General features: G+C 37.7%; 1 protein-coding gene across 12 annotated transcripts in view; it reads right to left on the bottom strand.

The window, feature by feature from the left end:
* Positions 1–17,432, bottom strand: part of CLOCK (clock circadian regulator) — a 133,574-nt gene that overhangs the window by 22,620 nt on the left and 93,522 nt on the right. For all 12 annotated transcript variants that reach the window (XM_081227145.1, XM_081227146.1, XM_081227141.1 and 9 more), the window contains 7 exons: positions 16,368–16,488; positions 12,443–12,556; positions 12,189–12,307; positions 10,339–10,421; positions 10,020–10,126; positions 7,668–7,815; positions 7,026–7,101 (listed from right to left, as the gene is read on the bottom strand). In XM_081227145.1, the coding sequence (XP_081083271.1) occupies positions 7,026–7,101; positions 7,668–7,815; positions 10,020–10,126; positions 10,339–10,421; positions 12,189–12,307; positions 12,443–12,556; positions 16,368–16,488 (768 nt within the window). The remainder of the gene's footprint in view (positions 1–7,025; positions 7,102–7,667; positions 7,816–10,019; positions 10,127–10,338; positions 10,422–12,188; positions 12,308–12,442; positions 12,557–16,367; positions 16,489–17,432) is intronic.

Raw genomic sequence — 17,432 nt, 5'->3', positions numbered from 1 at the left:
TACCTATTAACATACCAGGTATATGAATATAACCATCTTCTCTTTCCTCCTCATTATAATGGAGGGAAATAGGTCCTTGTTGAATATCTATTTTATACATAGTAGTCTGCATATGTTAATCTCAGCATCCTAATTTATCCCTCCCGCCCACCTTTCCCTTTTGGTAACCACAAGTCCATTCTCTAAGTCTGTGAGTCTGCTTCTGTTTTGTAAATAAGTTCATTTGTATCATTTTTTAGATTCCACATATGAGGGGATATCATATTTGCCTTTCTCTGACTTACTTCATTCAGTATGATAATCTCTAGGTCCATCCATGTTGCTGTAAATGGCATTAATTCGTTATTTTTTATGGCTAATATTCCATTATGTATATGTACCACATCTTCTTGATCCATTCCTCTGTTGATGGACATTTAGGTTGGTTCCATGTCCTGGCTATTGTAAATAGTACTGCAATGAACATTGTGGTGCATGTATCTTTTCGAATTATGGTTTTCTCCATATATATGCCCAGGAGTGGGATTGGTGGATTATTGGTTAATTCTATTTTTAGTTTTTTAAGGAACCTCCATACTGTTCTCCATAGTGGCTGTACCAGTTTACATTCCCACCAAAAGTGTAGGAGGGTTCCCTTTTCTCCACACTCACTCCAGCATTTATCGTTTGTAGACTTTTTGATGATGGCCATTCTGACCCATGTGAGGTGATACCTCATTGTAGTTTTGATTTCCATTTCTCTAATAATTAGTGATGTTGAGCATCTTCTCATGTGCCTATTGGCCATCTGCATGTCTTCTTTGGAGAAACGTCTATTTAGACCTTCTGCCCATTTTTTTGGTTTCGTTTTTTAGTATTGAGCTGCATGAGCTACTTGTATATTTGGAGATTAATCCCTTGTTGGTTGCATCATTTGCAAATATTTTCTCCCATTCTGTGGGTTGCCTTTTCATTTTGTTTATGGTTTTGTTTGCTGTGCAAAAGCTTTTACGTTTAATTAGGTCCCATTTGTTGATTTTTATTTTCATTACTCTAGAAGGTGGATCCAAAAAGACATTTCTGTGGTTGACGTCAGAGTGTTCTGCCTATGTTTTCCTCTAAGAGTCTTATGGTATCTGGTCTTACATTTAGGTCTTTAATCCATTTTGAGTTTATTTTTGTGTATGTTGTTAGAGAATGTTCTAATTTCATTCTTTTACATGTGGCTGTCCAGTTTTCCCAGCACCACTTATTGAAGAAACTGTCTTTTCTCCATTGTATATTCTTGCCTTCTTTGTCATAGATTAATTGACCATAGGTGTGTGGGTTTATTTCTGGGCTTTCTATCCTGTTCCACTGATCTGTAAGTCTGTTTTTGTGCCAGTACCTTACTGTTCTGATGACTGTAACTTTATAGTATAGTCTGAAGCCAGGGAGACTGATTCTTCCAGCTCCATTTTTCATCTCAAGATTGCTTTGGGGGCTTCTCTGGTGGCTCAGTGGTTAAAAATCTGCCTGCCAATGCAGGGACATGGGTTCAAGCCCTGGTTCGGGAAGAGCCCACATGCCATGGAGCTACCACAACTACTGAGGCTGCGCTCTAGAGCCTCCAAGTCACAACTACTGAGCCCGTGCACCACAACTACTGACGCCTGAGTGCCTAGAGACTGTGCTCTGCAACAAAAGAAGCCACCACAATGAGAAGCCTGCACACAGCAATGAAGAGTAGCCCCGGCTCACCGCAACTAGAGAAAGCCCACGCACAGCAACGAAGACCCGACGCAGCCATAAATAAATAAATTAATTAATTAATTAATTTACAAAAATGATTGCTTTGGCTATTTGAGGTTTTTTGTGTTTCCATACAAATTTTAAGATTTCTTCGTTCTAGATCTGCAAAAAATGCCATTGGTAATTTGATAGGGATTGCATTACAATCGGTAGATTGCCTTGGGTAGTACAGTCATTTTGACAATATCAATTCTTCCAATCCAAGAACATGGTTTATCTTCCCATCCATTGGTGTCATCTTCCATTTCTTTCTTCAGCATCTTATAGTTTTCAGAGTACAGGTCTTTTGCCTCCTTAGGTAGGCCTATTTCTAGATATTTTATTCTTTTTGATGCGATGGTAAATGGAATTGTTTTCTTAATTTATCTTTCTGGTCTTTCGCTGTTAGTGTATAGAAATGCAACAGATTTCTGTGTATTAATTTTGTATCCTTCGACTTTACTGAATTCATTGATGAGCTCTAGTAGTTTTCTGGAAGCATCTTTAGGATTTTCTATGTACAGAATCATGTCATTTGCAAACAGTGACAGTTTTACTTCTTCTTTTCCAATTTGGATTTCTTTTATTTCTTTTTCTTCTCTGACTGCCGTGGCTAGGACTTCCAAAACTATGTTGAATAAAAGTGGTGAGAGTGGACATCCTTGTCTTTTTCCTGATCTTAGAGGAAATGCTTTCAGCTTTTCTCCTGCTGAGTATGATGTTAGATGTTGCCCTCACTGATTCCTAATTCCTAGGTTATCAACATTCACATATTTGACACCATGACTTCTTTATTCCTTGATGAAGACCTTGACATCCACTGTCCTCAGTCACTTATTCTTATAGTTAAACCCTAGACCTTGTCATAATCAATAAAAATAAGCACTCCATAACCTCAGTTTCAAACATCCTACTCTTTAATCACCTTTCCCCCTGTTTCTTCCTCATTCCCTTTAGTATCCCAACTCCAATAATCCTTCAGTGGAACCTAAAATACATTCTACCACATTTTCATAATCACTGTCTTCTCTTCCCTTTTTAACCAGCTTAAAATCATGGTTAATCATCACAAACACACCCTTGAGTGTATCATCAACTCCCTTGCCCCTATCTCCCTTCACCATACTCCCTTAGGAAAATACCAGTGCTGGTGAAACCCAATTTTTAACCTATTCCACATCTGTTCCTGCACAGCTGAACATGGCTGAAGAAACACACATGGTAACCATTGTTCTCTCTTTAAATAAATGACCAAGACCCTCAGTGAGGGCTTCCCTGGTGGCGCAGTGGTTGAGAGTCCGCCTGCCGATGCAGGGAACACGGGTTCGTGCCCCAGTCCGGGAAGATCCCACATGCCGCGGAGCAGCTGGGCCCGTGAGCCATGGCCGCTGAGCCTGCGCATCTGGAGCCTGTGCTCCGCAACGGGAGAGGCCACAACGGTGAGAGGCCCTCACTGTTGCGTACCGCAACAAAAAAAAAAAAAAAAAAAAAAAAGACCCTCAATGAGCCCTTAACCCTGCCTGCCAAACAGACTAAAATTCCCTTGTCCATTCACTTTCTCACTCTCTTAGAAAACCATTCAACACTTTTCCCTCTTTTCAAACCCCAAACTCCACTTCCTATTTCACTATAGAGAAATGCCACAGCTCCACTACAATATCAACCTTCCTACCAGCATACATACTCACGTATTCTACCCTTCTTCATGTTACTGTAATTCAGGGACCAGCACACTTTTCTGTAAGGGTCAGAGAGTCAATATTTTAGGCTTTGTGGGCCACATAGTCTCTGTCACAACAATTCAACTGTTGTAGTACAAAAGCAGCCATATGCAATATACAATTAAGGGTGGCTGTGAAATCTGATGATATAATCTTTGTGTGTCACAAAACATTCTTTTTTTTTTCAATCACTTAAAAACATGTAAAAAACATATTTGTAGCTTGTGGGTGTTACAAACCAAGGCAGAGGGCCAGATCAAGCCGAACAGCCATAGTTTCCCAACCCCTTCTGTAGCTGAAATAATCTGCTCCTCTGTCTAGCTAAGCCTAATCCATTCACTTGTCCACTAGATCCCATCTTCTTTCACCTACTCAAGAAGACTTCTCTAGCATTTCTACCACTCGCTCTCCTATCACCAATTTTTCTCTCTCCTTCAGACCATTCTCATCCGTATACAAACATGCTATTATTTCTCCCACCTTAAAAAGCAAAAGCTTCTTCTTAGCCCAGTGCTTCCTATTATTGCCAGATCTTCCTCCTCTTTGTAGTAAAACCCTTCCTTACTCACCATCTCTAATTCCCCTTGTCTCAGAAAATTCTCTCCTAAACCCACTCTAATCAAGCTTTCCCTCATATTACTATTCCACCTGGTCTGTTCTTACTCATCAACGAATACATGTTATTGAACTGAATGCTCAATTCTCAGTACTCATCTAATTTAACTTATTTCAGCAGAACCTGACAAAGCTGACTGTTCACTCCTCACTGACATGCTCGCTTTCTTTTCTTGGCTTTTAGGACAACTTAGTTTCCTGGTTTTATTCCTACCTCAGTGGATATTTCTCCTTGGTCTCCTGTGATTGGTTCTTCCTTGACCCCTTCACGTCTTAATGTTGAGTGCCCCAGTGCTTAGTGCCTGGTCATCTTCTCTCTACACTCATTCCCTTGGTGATCACATTTAGATTCCTGACTAAAACCATCCACACATGGACATTTCTGAAAAATATATCTCAAGTGGACCTCTTCCCTAAACTCAGGAGGATCATGGTGGTAACGTTAATGTGGGGAGAAAGTAGACATAGTTGGAGTGTATTTTGTAAGTAGGGCTAGCTGAATTTCCTAGGATTGGACATGGGCACAAGGGGAAAAAAAGAAGTAAAGAGAACAATCTCTATATGAATTACTTTGGTTTCTATGATAGTCCTTATTTCAAGGAACCCTAGATTTAAGCACTTTCCTCAGAAAATTTCTTTCACTAAAAACATGCTGGATCTTCCCCCCCCCTAAGCAGACAGAACCTCTTTGGAAAAATTCTTTCATGTGGGACCCATGAGAGCAGCAGTCATATTCTCAGCAGCTAGGGTGATGTCCAGTACTTCCTGGCATAGGGAAGACACTCTTCTTTTTTAACTGAAATATGGTTGATGCACAATATTGTTAGTTTCAGGTGTACAACATAGCGATTCAACATTTAAATATGAATATCATGGTAAGTCTGGTACCCATCTGTCCCCATACAAAGCTATTACAGTTTTATTAATCAGATTCCTACGTGACTTACTTATTTTACAACTGAAGTCTGTACCTCTTAATCCCATTCACCTATTTTGCCCCAGCCCACACCCCGCCGCCCCACTCTGGAAACCGCCAGTTTGTTTTCTGTATCTATGGGTCTGTTTTGTTTGTTCATTTGTTTTGTTTTTTAAATTCTACGTATAAGTGAGATCAGTTGTCTTTCTCTGACTTATTTCACTTAGCATAATGCCCTCAAGATCCATCCATATTGCTGCAAATAGCAAGATTTCATTTTTTACAGCTGCAAAGTATTCCACTGTATATATGTACCACATCTTTACCTAGGTTGCTTCTGTATCTCGGTTATTGTAAATAATCCTGCCATGAACATGGGTGCATTAATCTTTTCAACTGTTTTTGTTTTCTCCAAGTAAATACTCAGAAGTGAAACTGATAGGTCATCCTATTTTTAATTTTTTGAGGCACCTCCGTATGTTTTCCACAGTGGCTACACCAACTTACAATCCCACCAACAGCGCATGAGGGCTCTCTTTTCTTCACATCCTCGCCAACGCTTGTTGTTTGTTGTCTTTTTGATAACAGCCATTTTGACAGGTAGGAGGTGATACCTTATTGTGGTTTTGATTTGCATTTCCCTGATGATTAGAAAGGTGTTGAGCATCTTTTCATGTGTCTGGTGGGAAAATGTCTATTCAGGTTGTCTGCCCATTTTTTAATCGGACTTCTTTTTTGTTACTGAGTCCTATGAGTTCTCTATATATTTCGGATATTAACCCCTTATTGGATATATCATCTGCAAATATCTTCTCCCATTCGGTAGATTTCCTTTTCATTTTGTTGATGGTTTTCTTCACTGTGCATGGAAAGTACTTAATAAGGTTTGTTGAATGACTGAATGACATCCTCCCATTCTGTCCCCTGGCATGCTGCCTATTTTAACTCATTTTTTAATATACATTCTTGACCTTTTCATTCCACTTATTTTTCTACAGGTCAAAAATACTTGTTGTAGGCAACTCCTGATATGGCTCATAATGATTCCTACCTTCAGGTATTCATAACCTTGCATAATCCCTCCCCTTTACTGTAGGCTATATCTAGTGACTTACTTCTAATGAACAGAACAGACAAAAGTGATGGGATATCACTTCTGTGATTAGGTTACAAAAGACTGGCTTTAATCTTGCTGGATTTTTCTCTCCCTAGATCTTCTTGCATACTTGTTCTGATAGAAAGGGCCACCTGGAAAGGAACTGAGGATTGCCTCTGGCCATCAGCCAGCAAGACACCAAGGCCCTCAGTCTAACTGCCCATTAGGAACCCAATCCTTCCAACAACCACTAAGTGAGCTTGGAAACAGATTCTGCCTAGGTTGAACCTTGAGATGACTGTGGCCCCCAGTGATGCCTTGATTACAGACTTGTGAGAGACCCTGGGCTGAAATGTTGTGCCTCATGACCAATTCTGAAGCAGAGGGCCCAACTAAACTGTGTCTGGATTCTTGACTCACAGAAACTATCAGATAATATACGTGTGTTATTTTACATCATTAAGTTCTGCTACACAGCAATAGGTAGCTAATATACTACACTCCTACCTGATACAATGAAAAGAGAAACCAGAGTTCAAAATCTGACTGTAACTTGCCAGGCATGAGTCTTTAAGCTCAGTTTTAATATTTTCAAAGTGGGGATTATCACCTACTCAGATAAGGATGTCTGAGAAATAAATGACATTTTGTAATTTATATAAAAACCTAGCCAGAGCCTAGCACACTGTAACAAATGTTAGTTTAAATCTGAGATCATACATGTCTCTCATACAGTTATCACTAAATAGCAGCCCTTCAAATCTTTTTTAGAAGCACACAAGGTTGTAAGATATTAAATTTAATATAAAAATAAATAGTAAAGCATAGTTATAACCCTGTCACAAGTAAGGAAATGAAATATTTGTTGAGTCTTGTCTTTCACTGGGAAGAAATAAAAATAATTTAAAATAACTTTAGGATAACATACTTTGTCAGCAGCTGTCTCCGGAAGAGACTCTTCAATGCCAAGTTCTCGTCGTCTTTCAGCCCTAACTTCTGCATAACTACAAATGGTAAAAAATAGAATTTCAGTGTTTGATCATTCATTTAAAATACTGCAGAGGTGAAACCATTTAGTGTTTGTTATGTGTCTTACTTGTTCATCACAAATTCCAGACTATTTTCTATGCACCATAAAAACCTAAAACATATACATACAGTGTATATCTTAGTTCAAATTCCATTTTTCTACATATCTCAAAAGTTTTATGTGCTACTGTAAATGATCCATAACCACACAGAACTTAAATTAAGAGGAATTAAATAAAGGAAGAGTATGCTTTATCTACTCTAGTTCTCCTTTTACATGACTGACTGTGGTATATAAAAGACAGTTACAACATCTGCTCTAAACCATAAAATTTATGTCAAGAATTATATATTTCTACATATCCGTACTGTATTTCTTTCTATATAATGCCTATAAGTAAATGTAATAATAAACTGAAATATATATCAAAAATGGTGAAAAAATCACTTTGTACTTCATTAATAAGTTATACATAAAATTACATTCCAGAATCATTATGGATGTTTCTATATTCAGAAATTCTGTAAAAAGAATTATTACCTTACTACGGTGTGAGTACAAACAATGAACTCTGGTCTTGAATTCCACTGATGATAAGTGATATAATAATGAGTTTGAAGCCAAATCCACTGTTGTCCTTTGGTCAGGAACCTATAGTAACATGATTTGCCTTTCCCGTATTGCATTACTAAGAAGAAAAGAAATATGTTTTGATTCATATTATTAGATTTCTAGCCAAAGGTATCACCCACATTTATATCTATATATATAATTCTTCTTCTGGCTTTTCAATAACATATAGTACATCAATTATAAGAAAATGCTATTCTGTAGAGATAGCAATTAGCATATCTTCCACAGTGCCCAATTTACAGCCAGTTATTGCTGATCTTAGACACTTTTCACACACAATAAACTTCCAAATACTCAAGAATAAATTACTCACATACTGACTTTCTCCTGCTAAGACATACTGAGGGCAACAGCAATAAGTAATCACACCTGAGCTCCACCCACCCTCCTGGCCCCCACAAGTACAGCATCTTTGAGGCATTTAATTCTAAACCTTAACTAACCAAAATCAGAAAAACTTAATTATTTAAAGTAACTGACAATACAGTATTTCCCAAAACATTCTCTGTAGATTGTAAGTTCGGAAGCCTTTTAATGATATTAAGCAAAAAATGGGTTTTGTGGTTAAATTAACTTGGGAAAATTTGTTAAACAGGTCTTCTCAAAGCCTTGAGTATGCTAATATATGTCAAGATTCTGGTGGGGGGGAGATGGGGATTGATTATAAGCTGTTACCTAGTTTTCCTTGACCATAAAATTCTTTTTTTTTTTGTTTTTTGGGGGTTATTTTGTTTTTGTTTTTGTTTTTTGCGGTACGCAGTCCTCTCACTGTTGTGGCCTCTCCCCTTGCGGAGCACAGGCTCCGGACGCGCAGGCCCAGCGGCCATGGCTCACGGGTCCAGCCACTCCGCGGCATGTGGGATCTTCCCGGACCAGGGCACGAACCCGTGTTCCCTGCATCAGCAGGCGGACTCTCAACCACTGCGCCACCAGGGAAGCCCTAAAATTCATTTTTAACAGACTGGCATTCATGCAACAAACCTTAGGAAATGCTGGACAGGAATCGCTTGCTCTCTCTATTAATGAGGAAACCAAGTTCTACATACTTCAAACTGCTTGTCCAAAATTACCCAGCTAGCTAGTAGAGGTGTCAGATATTTTTAATACATCATGGAGCTTAGTGCCTGTTATCATTTGAAGTGAGGAATGTTTCTTCTGTGAAGTGACTTTACTCTGAAAATCTTCCATATAGCTGATGATATTATATAACATGCTTTATTTTCATAGAGAGAGGTTTATGAGACCAGCCTAAGACATTATGAAAGTATCTTAAATATCTAATTTAGAGGACACTCAAGAGGGAAGGATTTGGGGAGGAGTATCAGAGAAGCAAATAAAACCTATTAAAAACAAACTTCTGGGGCTTCCCTGGTGGCGCAGTGGTTGAGAGTGCGCCTGCTGATGCAGGGGACATGGGTTCGTGTCCCGGTCCGGGAAGATCCCACATGCCACGGAGCGGCTGGGCCCGTGAGCCATGGCCGCTGAGCCTGCGCGTCTGGAGCCTGTGCTCTGCAACGGGAGAGGCCACAACAGTGAGAGGCCCTCGTACCGCAAAAAAAAAAAAAAAAAAACTTCTGAAACAAGGAATGAATAGCACGTGGTAAAGGGGTAGGGCTAGACTCTAATCCTGTCTCTGCCACCAATGAGTTACGGGCTTGTAAGTAAATTAGTTAGCCTTTCTGCGTCTCAGTTTACTTGTGGAGATAATAGTAGTACCTACTTTCTACAATTGTGATGATGAAAAATAGAGAATAATGTACGTAAATTGTTTAGAACAGGGCAAAAAATGCGATGATAATGTTCCTTCTGCTAATATAACAACGGCAGGTAACATTAATGAAGCACTCACTATGAGTTTTCTAAAAGAGATTCTTTAAATGTGTCCCTACCTCCTGGGCCTGGATATCAAAATTTATGAAATAGTGTTCTAATATTTTGACATACTATTACAATTTTCAAACAAGTCTACTTCTCTTACTCTAGATGTAGAGCTTATATACTTCAAAACAAGGTTTATTAGATGCCATATTATAAAACTGTACTTACTACTATAGACTGAAATATGTAAAATGGGAAGTTTAATTTAGACTTGATCTAGGATTCCTACTGGAATTAGTTATATATACAAAGAAAAAATTTCTAATATATTTCAAAAACACAAAAATGGTTCTAAGTTGGTATTTCACCACCTTCTATTAATATGATAGTTATTTACAGATTAAAAAGTTATTATCACCAGAAATATTAAAATCTACTTACAGTGCTCATGACATTTTGCCAAATTTTCTAGGTCATCCACATGATAGTAATCATAGCCTGATGTTCCCAGAACTTCAAATGGCAAATATCCTATTATGGGTGGTGCCCTAAATTACATATAAAACAACCAATATTATGAATTTTTCCATAATAAAAAATACTCAACTAGAAATCAATTTTGGGAGGAATCTTTATTTTTTAAATAATGGATAATGAGTTTGAGCGTCCTGATGAGAAAAAGTTTGACCTTGAAATCCATTAATTTCAAGAATTATAATATGATTATTATCTTTTTATAGAATTGAAAAATGGGAGTTACCTGTGATCTAGAAATAGAAACTTCCATTCTAAACTATGTCTAGATGTAAACTCTTCATTAGGTTCTTCAACAGTGCACATTTCCTACAAATAAATTAATAATTAAAATTTAGAAATACTTTTCTGTGTCCTTAGCACAGTCCCAAACATTGTTAGCTGTAAAAGTCATTCTTAGCTAACTTTTCCCTAAACATTTTTTTAATACATTTTTATTTTCTAGTACCAAGGAATATGGCAATAAATAGATGCAGGCTTCTGGGGGAGTACTTCTCACTCGACACATTTCTCTATACACTCACATGCCCATAAACCCTAATTCTGAATTCAGATCTCTCTCTTGAATTAGAGTTCTCTATTTCTGTCTGGATGTTCCTGCACATCACAAACTCAACGTGTCCTAAAATAAACTAACTGCTTTACTCCTCATACCCAGTTACACAATGTTCCATCTCATTAACAGAGGCATACCTGTTGTTATGCCATTAAGTCTAGAAGTCTGATAGTCACAATACACTCATTTTCACCATTCACCATCTAAATGGCCACTACTAAATCCTTTCAATTTCACCTTCTAAGTTTTTAAGAAATCTGTTCGATCCCATCCAGCTTCAGGGTCTTAGTTTAGACTCTAGACCCTTGCCATCATTGGCTCACACTATTGCCAAAGTGTCTCCCCAAAAAAGTCTCCCTGTCCTTCAACTCATCTTCTATTCTGGCCACAATTACCTTATAAATACTCAAATATGATTGTATAACTTCCCTGCTTAAAAACCTTAATGGTTGCTCATTCCATCAGGATAAAATCTACACTCTTCAGCAAGGAGAAACAAACAACAAAGAAAGAAGCACATTTCATTGCCGGCACCTGCTTACTTTTCTAACATCATCTCTCACCATCCCTATCCACTCCTCCACACACAGTAACCACAGACTCTAGTCATACTCAACAATGTATTCCAACCTGCCTCTGTGTCCTTGAATAACCTTCTGTAGCACAGTGTAGTGATTAAGAGTTTGGGCTTTGAGAGAAAAAGAATTAGAATCAATCTCAGTTCTACTGCTTAATAGCTGTGACTTTGGGCAAGTAACTTAACTTCCCTAAGGCCACAGTTTCCTTATATATAAAATGGTGATCATAGCAGCATTTTTAAGAATTAAATGAGATAACTCATGTAAAGTATACAGCATGTGGTAAGCACTCAATAAACATTTTAGCCACTGCTAGTAAGATCAAAACAAGCAGAGTGAGACTGGTTCAAGATCCTCTAACTGCTAATTCAGTACTTTGTCCTATAATATGGTGTTTCCCTAAATTAAAAATCTTAGCCTAGCTTATTTCCAGCCACTTTCCAGTGACTGAAGTCTTTGATTTTCCCACTTCCCTACTAATCATCTGCTTCCTGGGTCCAGGATATAAAAATAAATTATTTAACTGAATTTCAAAACTGAAGAGGTACATGAAAGGCAGTAAAAAGCCACTTGTGCATTTCAAAAGAAAATTTCAAAACCAATCTTTTAAATTTATCTAGATTTTTGGCTTTTCCTCTTTAATGTAGTGTGAACCATACAAAAAAAGCATCTTAAAATTTTGCACAAAAGCAGGACAATGGTGATACATAACCACTGGTTAACTACAAAGGGTATACATTTAATAATTAGTTATATAATTTAATGAGTGCCTTGATAACTCATTATTTGCTTCAAAAATATCATGATCATGTATATTTAATGTCTCATGTCCATTACCACTTCAATGTTTACAGGAAGTATCTGGAAACAACAAAAAAATTACACAGACAATTCTCATAATATAAAGTGAAACCCCTTTGCAAAGTAAAATTAGAAACATACCTTGATGAACTGAGGTGTAGCTAATCTGACAGTAGCTACAAAACAAACTCTATCTTCATAAGAAGGCTTGTGTGTGCGTTGTATTGTTCCTTCAAAACCATTGTGTGCTGAAGTGGATACTAAAACAATAAGGAAATAAGTATCAACAGTTACTCCAGTAAAATCTAGTTTTTACTGATATTCAAACATCTGTCCTTAAGAGCTTAAAAGAATACCAAGTGAAATTACATTGCAAAAGAAGCATTTTAACTTACCACTGTTTAAAGATTTGAAATTTCCTATAAATTTCACATACTCATAAGTAGATGGCTCCTTTGGGTCTATTGTTCCTCGAAGCATATGACAACAAAATTCTAACTGATTTTTTGCTGAAATAAGAGAAAAAATATGACATATTTGTGATTTATCATAATGAATATCACATAAAGTAAGATTATAACAGTTGTATAAGTCTACATCATTATTTCCTCCAACAGAGGTCCTCAATGACATTTTGTTTAGTCCATAAAAGCAGAGTTTCTGGGCTTCCCTGGTGGCGCAGTGGTTGAGAGTCCGCCTGCCGATGCAGGGGACACGGGTTCGTGCCCTGGTCTGGGAAGATCCCACATGCTGTGGAGCGGCTGGGCCCGTGAGCCATGGCCGCTGAGCCTGTGCTCCCGGAGCCTGTGCTCCGCAACGGGAGAGGCCACAACAGTGAGAGGCCTGCGTACAGCAAAAAAAAAAAAAAAAAAAAAAAAAAAAAAAAGCAGAGTTTTAGATGATCTCACCTTGTCCTTAATAACGAAAACAGATTTTCTGATACAAGCCACTCCATGTTTCTCCATTTTTATTTGTCTTTCCTTCTCATTCTTCACTCTAATTTCAAAGAAAGGTTTTGCTTCCTATTCCAAAGTTAATACTTCTATCTCTACCTTGAACAGTCTTTCCTCTCTTCCTTCTCTAGGACCAGGGCCACACCACGGTATTCATTCCTTTAACATCCACACATGTTCTTCTTTGGTTCCTTACTTTCTACTTTTAAATTTGTTTAGGTCTTTCCAGCTCAAACATATAAAGAGTTTTCCATGCTACTCTTTTTAGTAACACAGATCTCCTTCCTTTTCATTATGTGCTCTAGTTTCCGTATGTTTACCTCCCTTAACTTTATGCATTGTGGCTTTTGCCCTCACACCTCTATAGAAACTCCTCTTCTAAAAATCACCCACGTCTGTATTAAGCTCAATGGTCTTTCCTCACTGTTTCTACCTCTTCTTAAAATTCACGTTTTCATTCCCATAGTATGAAACTTACCTTCCTACCTTACTGACTATTTCTATCTCTTCTGCTAATCAGTCTTCAAACTATGGGCATCACAAAAGTTCTTTTGATTGTAATCTATTATCCTTTACAAACTTACCAGCACTGACAAACTTATTTACTCCTAAATCTCTCTCCCCAACTATAACATTTTATATAAGACCAAGTCTCATATCACTCTTTGATTTCAGAACATCTCTACCTGATTGTCCCATCAGTAACTGAAACTCAAAATATTTGAAAGTGAATTTATCCCCCTTTCTTCCTAAGCCAGCTGTCCTTCCCCTTCGTCCTATGTATGTATGCTTATCTCCTTAGTTAGAAATCATATCAATTTGGTCTCTTCTCGTCCTATCACAAGTTCCCAAACTAATCTGTCATAGGATGTGCTGTTCATTTCACCAAGGAAGCTCTCATGAGTCATTTTTTCCAAATGAGCATCCAGTACCACCAACTTGGTACAGATGTAATTTACCCTGTACCTAGGTAACTGCAAAAATGGATTCTCCATGCCTCCACACTCTTCCCACTCAGATTCACCCTTGCCTATTACTCTAAGACTAACATCACTTTCATTATTATTATTTCAGCACTCAAGGACTAATAACACTTCTCTTCACTCACAGCATCAAACACATACTCTTCTGTTATTATCATGAATGGGTTTATCATCAAACTCAACAGGTTCAAACTCTAACTACCCTCTTCCTAAAACCTTCCCCACTGATGATCCCTAGCTGTTTGGACACCTGTGCCTAACACCAAGTCCTACTGAGTTTATCCACTCAACAATCGAATGCATGCTTTCCTCTCCATCCTTACTTCTACTGCTATCCTTTTAATCTCCACTCTGGTTATTTTTCAGAATTTTCCACCTGAGAGATTTCCTTTTCAGACCACAAAACCACCCAAATCCCCTTGCACTGGCTTCTCACTACGTTAAAAAATAATAACCAAACTGTTTAGCATGAAACATTAGGCCCTATTTCCTTCTCTAGACACAAATCACATCACCTGTACTACCTCACCTTCATTATGGCCCAAATGGCATATTTACAGAATCCTGAATTTTCCAAGCAATTTACCCTCTGTTTTACATCTCGTTTACTCCTTTGACATGAAACATCCTTTTCAAATACAAAAAAAGAAATAACTCTTTTTGTATATCAGTTCTTTAAGCAGGAGGTCTGCAAGTCATTTAATTAAGGCTTTTCTCTATTAAAAAGTATTCTTGGGGACTTCCCTGGTGGCACAGTGGTTAAGAATCCGCCTGCCAATGCAGGGGACATGGGTTTGAACCCTGGTCCGGGAAGATCCCACATGCCTCGGAGCAACTAAGCCCATGCACCACAACTACTGAGCCTCTGCTCTAGTGCCCGTGAGCCACAACTACTGAGCCCACGTGCCACAACTACTGAGCCTGCGCGCCTAGTGCCCGTGTTCTGCAACAAGAGAAGCCACCGCAATGAGAAGCCTGCACACTGCAACGAAGGGTAGCCCCCCACTCACCACAACTAGAGGAAGCCCGTGAGCAGCAACGAAGACCCAACGCAGCCAAAAATAAATAAATAAATTAAGTAATTAAGTTTTTAAATAAAGTATTCTTGCCTGATCTTGGAAACGGAAGCCTAAGATTAAGGTCTGTATTTCTGCCAAAGGCTTTCGTTCAGTTCTCCAGACAATGTTGCCCTTGTGAAGGTCTCTAAAGCAGACTCCTCTATTGTCCACCTCTTGCCATGGCCCAGGGTTCCATCTTTCTAATTTTTCTCTCCTTACTCTATATATTTACCTCAAGCAACGTCATTCAATCCGTGACTTCAAATACCATTTACAGGCCTATAACTGGCCTCTACATCATTATATCCAACCCAAATCTTTCTCCTAGGTGAAAGACTAGTCTCTTGGTCAATGTCATAGGAACTTGATTTTTAAACAATTATAAATAGGCTTCAAATGGATTCTCCTGGTCTCCAGTTTTTCTTCTTCTCAACTCCTTCTGACAGGCTATCTTATCAAAGATGTATGTTCACACATACTTACACGTGTGTGTGTGTGTGTATGTGTATCTCAATTCTTGAACGGTTAGGGTTCTATAGAATTTGAAGATTCAAAATATAAAGAACCTTTAAAATGATTCACGTCAGTATTACCGGAAAAGTCAAAACTTAAGAATCATGGAAAAAGTAGCTAAATAAGGCATCTAATCACTAATGGCCAAATGTAGTGCTGTAATGATTTCAGATTTTACACAGGATAATTTATGCAAGAAAATGAGGTATTCTGGTCAAATTAATTTGTCCAGTGAATCTAGGAGAAAAGTCAGATTACACCATGGTATTTTACACTTATTAAAGGCAGGGACTATTTTTCCCTATTCTTGGCACTTTTATGATATAGCACACAAATGTCTGGCACACTAGACATATCCAATAAATTACTGTTTAATTCTGTTTAATTAATAAAGCAAACAATTTCCTTTATTAAATAATTTTTTTAAATATAGAAGTCTTGCCCCATAGTTTCAGTGTTCAATTGGTTAGTGATGGTGAAAATGAGAATGTTTCATTTTCTCTCATTAAACACTGTAAGATTTTATATAAAAATTAAAAAGAATATACTGCAAGTTCCATTTTTGTGTAAAATACAGTTTTATGGCATATTATAACAAAAAGATGAGATTTCAATGTATTCTGGAAGAGTTCAGACTTCTAATATGGTCATAATTCCATCATATGTTAGTATTTTAAAAGGATCTAATAGGGTATTTGGAACGATGCTATATGTTAATTTGGTTAAACATACCTGGGTTTGTCACAAAATTACAAAAGTAAAGGATAACGCAACCAAATCTGTTTAAATTTTTGCTTAATAACTACTACTTACATTTTAAATATTCAGGGGTTAATGAATCACTTTCCAGCAGATGCGTAGAGAGTATTTTATAAACTTCTGAATGTTCCCCCTCTGGGATAAAATTAAATATACTTTGATCCACAAGATCTGACTGAAAAAGAAATTTTTAAAAATTAAATAATTATAGTGATTCAAGAGACATTTATTTTAAAAGTATATAATCACTCTTAAAACATCAGATGAGCATATGGTTAACGTTTAATTATCTGTAAAAACTGACAAATGTCATGTTACAGAGCACAACTCAAAAAACAAGACTGAGAAGGTGAAAGAGGTTAACGTGACCTCATTGCCTCTGAGACTAGTGTCATCAGATTCATGATCAATATGACCTCTGAAAGTCTGATAAGTTATCTGCAAAGGTGAGTTTCAAATTTGAACATGTAAAATATAACAGGACTAAGAAAGTTGATTAGAAGAATCTTAGGCTACCAGATGTAGCCTTACCACACATCCCAAATTCTGGTAAGTTATGGTGGTGTACACTAAAATAAAGGACCACAGGAGTGGCCACAGGCTACATGAAGAGGAGACTTGACTTTGGTGTCATTTCAGTTGTCCAATGTGTCCTTTCTTTTTTATTTCATCTTTTCCAGCCATCTATCCTGTATCCCATTGTCAAAAAGCCATGCTTTAAGATCACCACCCTCTTTCCCAAAAAGGCAAGTTATGTGTTGAGCATTATAATCCTTGCTAAAATATGGCTTTAATCAACAGTAATTTGACAAGCAACAGGTGGCCTACAATGTGCCATGGCTGTGGAATCAAAAGTGAATAGGACAGTGCCCATCCGTAAGAACCATCGACAACAAAACTTTAGTGACTTCACATTTCCTGCCAAATCCCATGCAGTCTACCTGGCTTCTCTACATTTTCAAACTGCCCTGTGGAATCCTGGGGTTACTGAAGTGGTATCTCCAAGACTATGGAGGTAGGCATGGAGGGCAAGGGAAGTGAAAAGGAGTTGTGAAAGCGGGCTAAGAGTTCCACTAAGAAATTTCACTTTTATTTTGTTTGTATTTCAAACACTGTAAA

Source organism: Mesoplodon bidens (genome assembly GCF_964165515.1).
Source record: "Mesoplodon bidens genome assembly, chromosome: 1".
NCBI classification, from domain to species: Eukaryota; Metazoa; Chordata; class Mammalia; order Artiodactyla; family Ziphiidae; genus Mesoplodon; species Mesoplodon bidens.
Note: the sequence above shows the minus strand (reverse complement) of the source record. Positions and strands in the feature narration are given on the sequence as shown.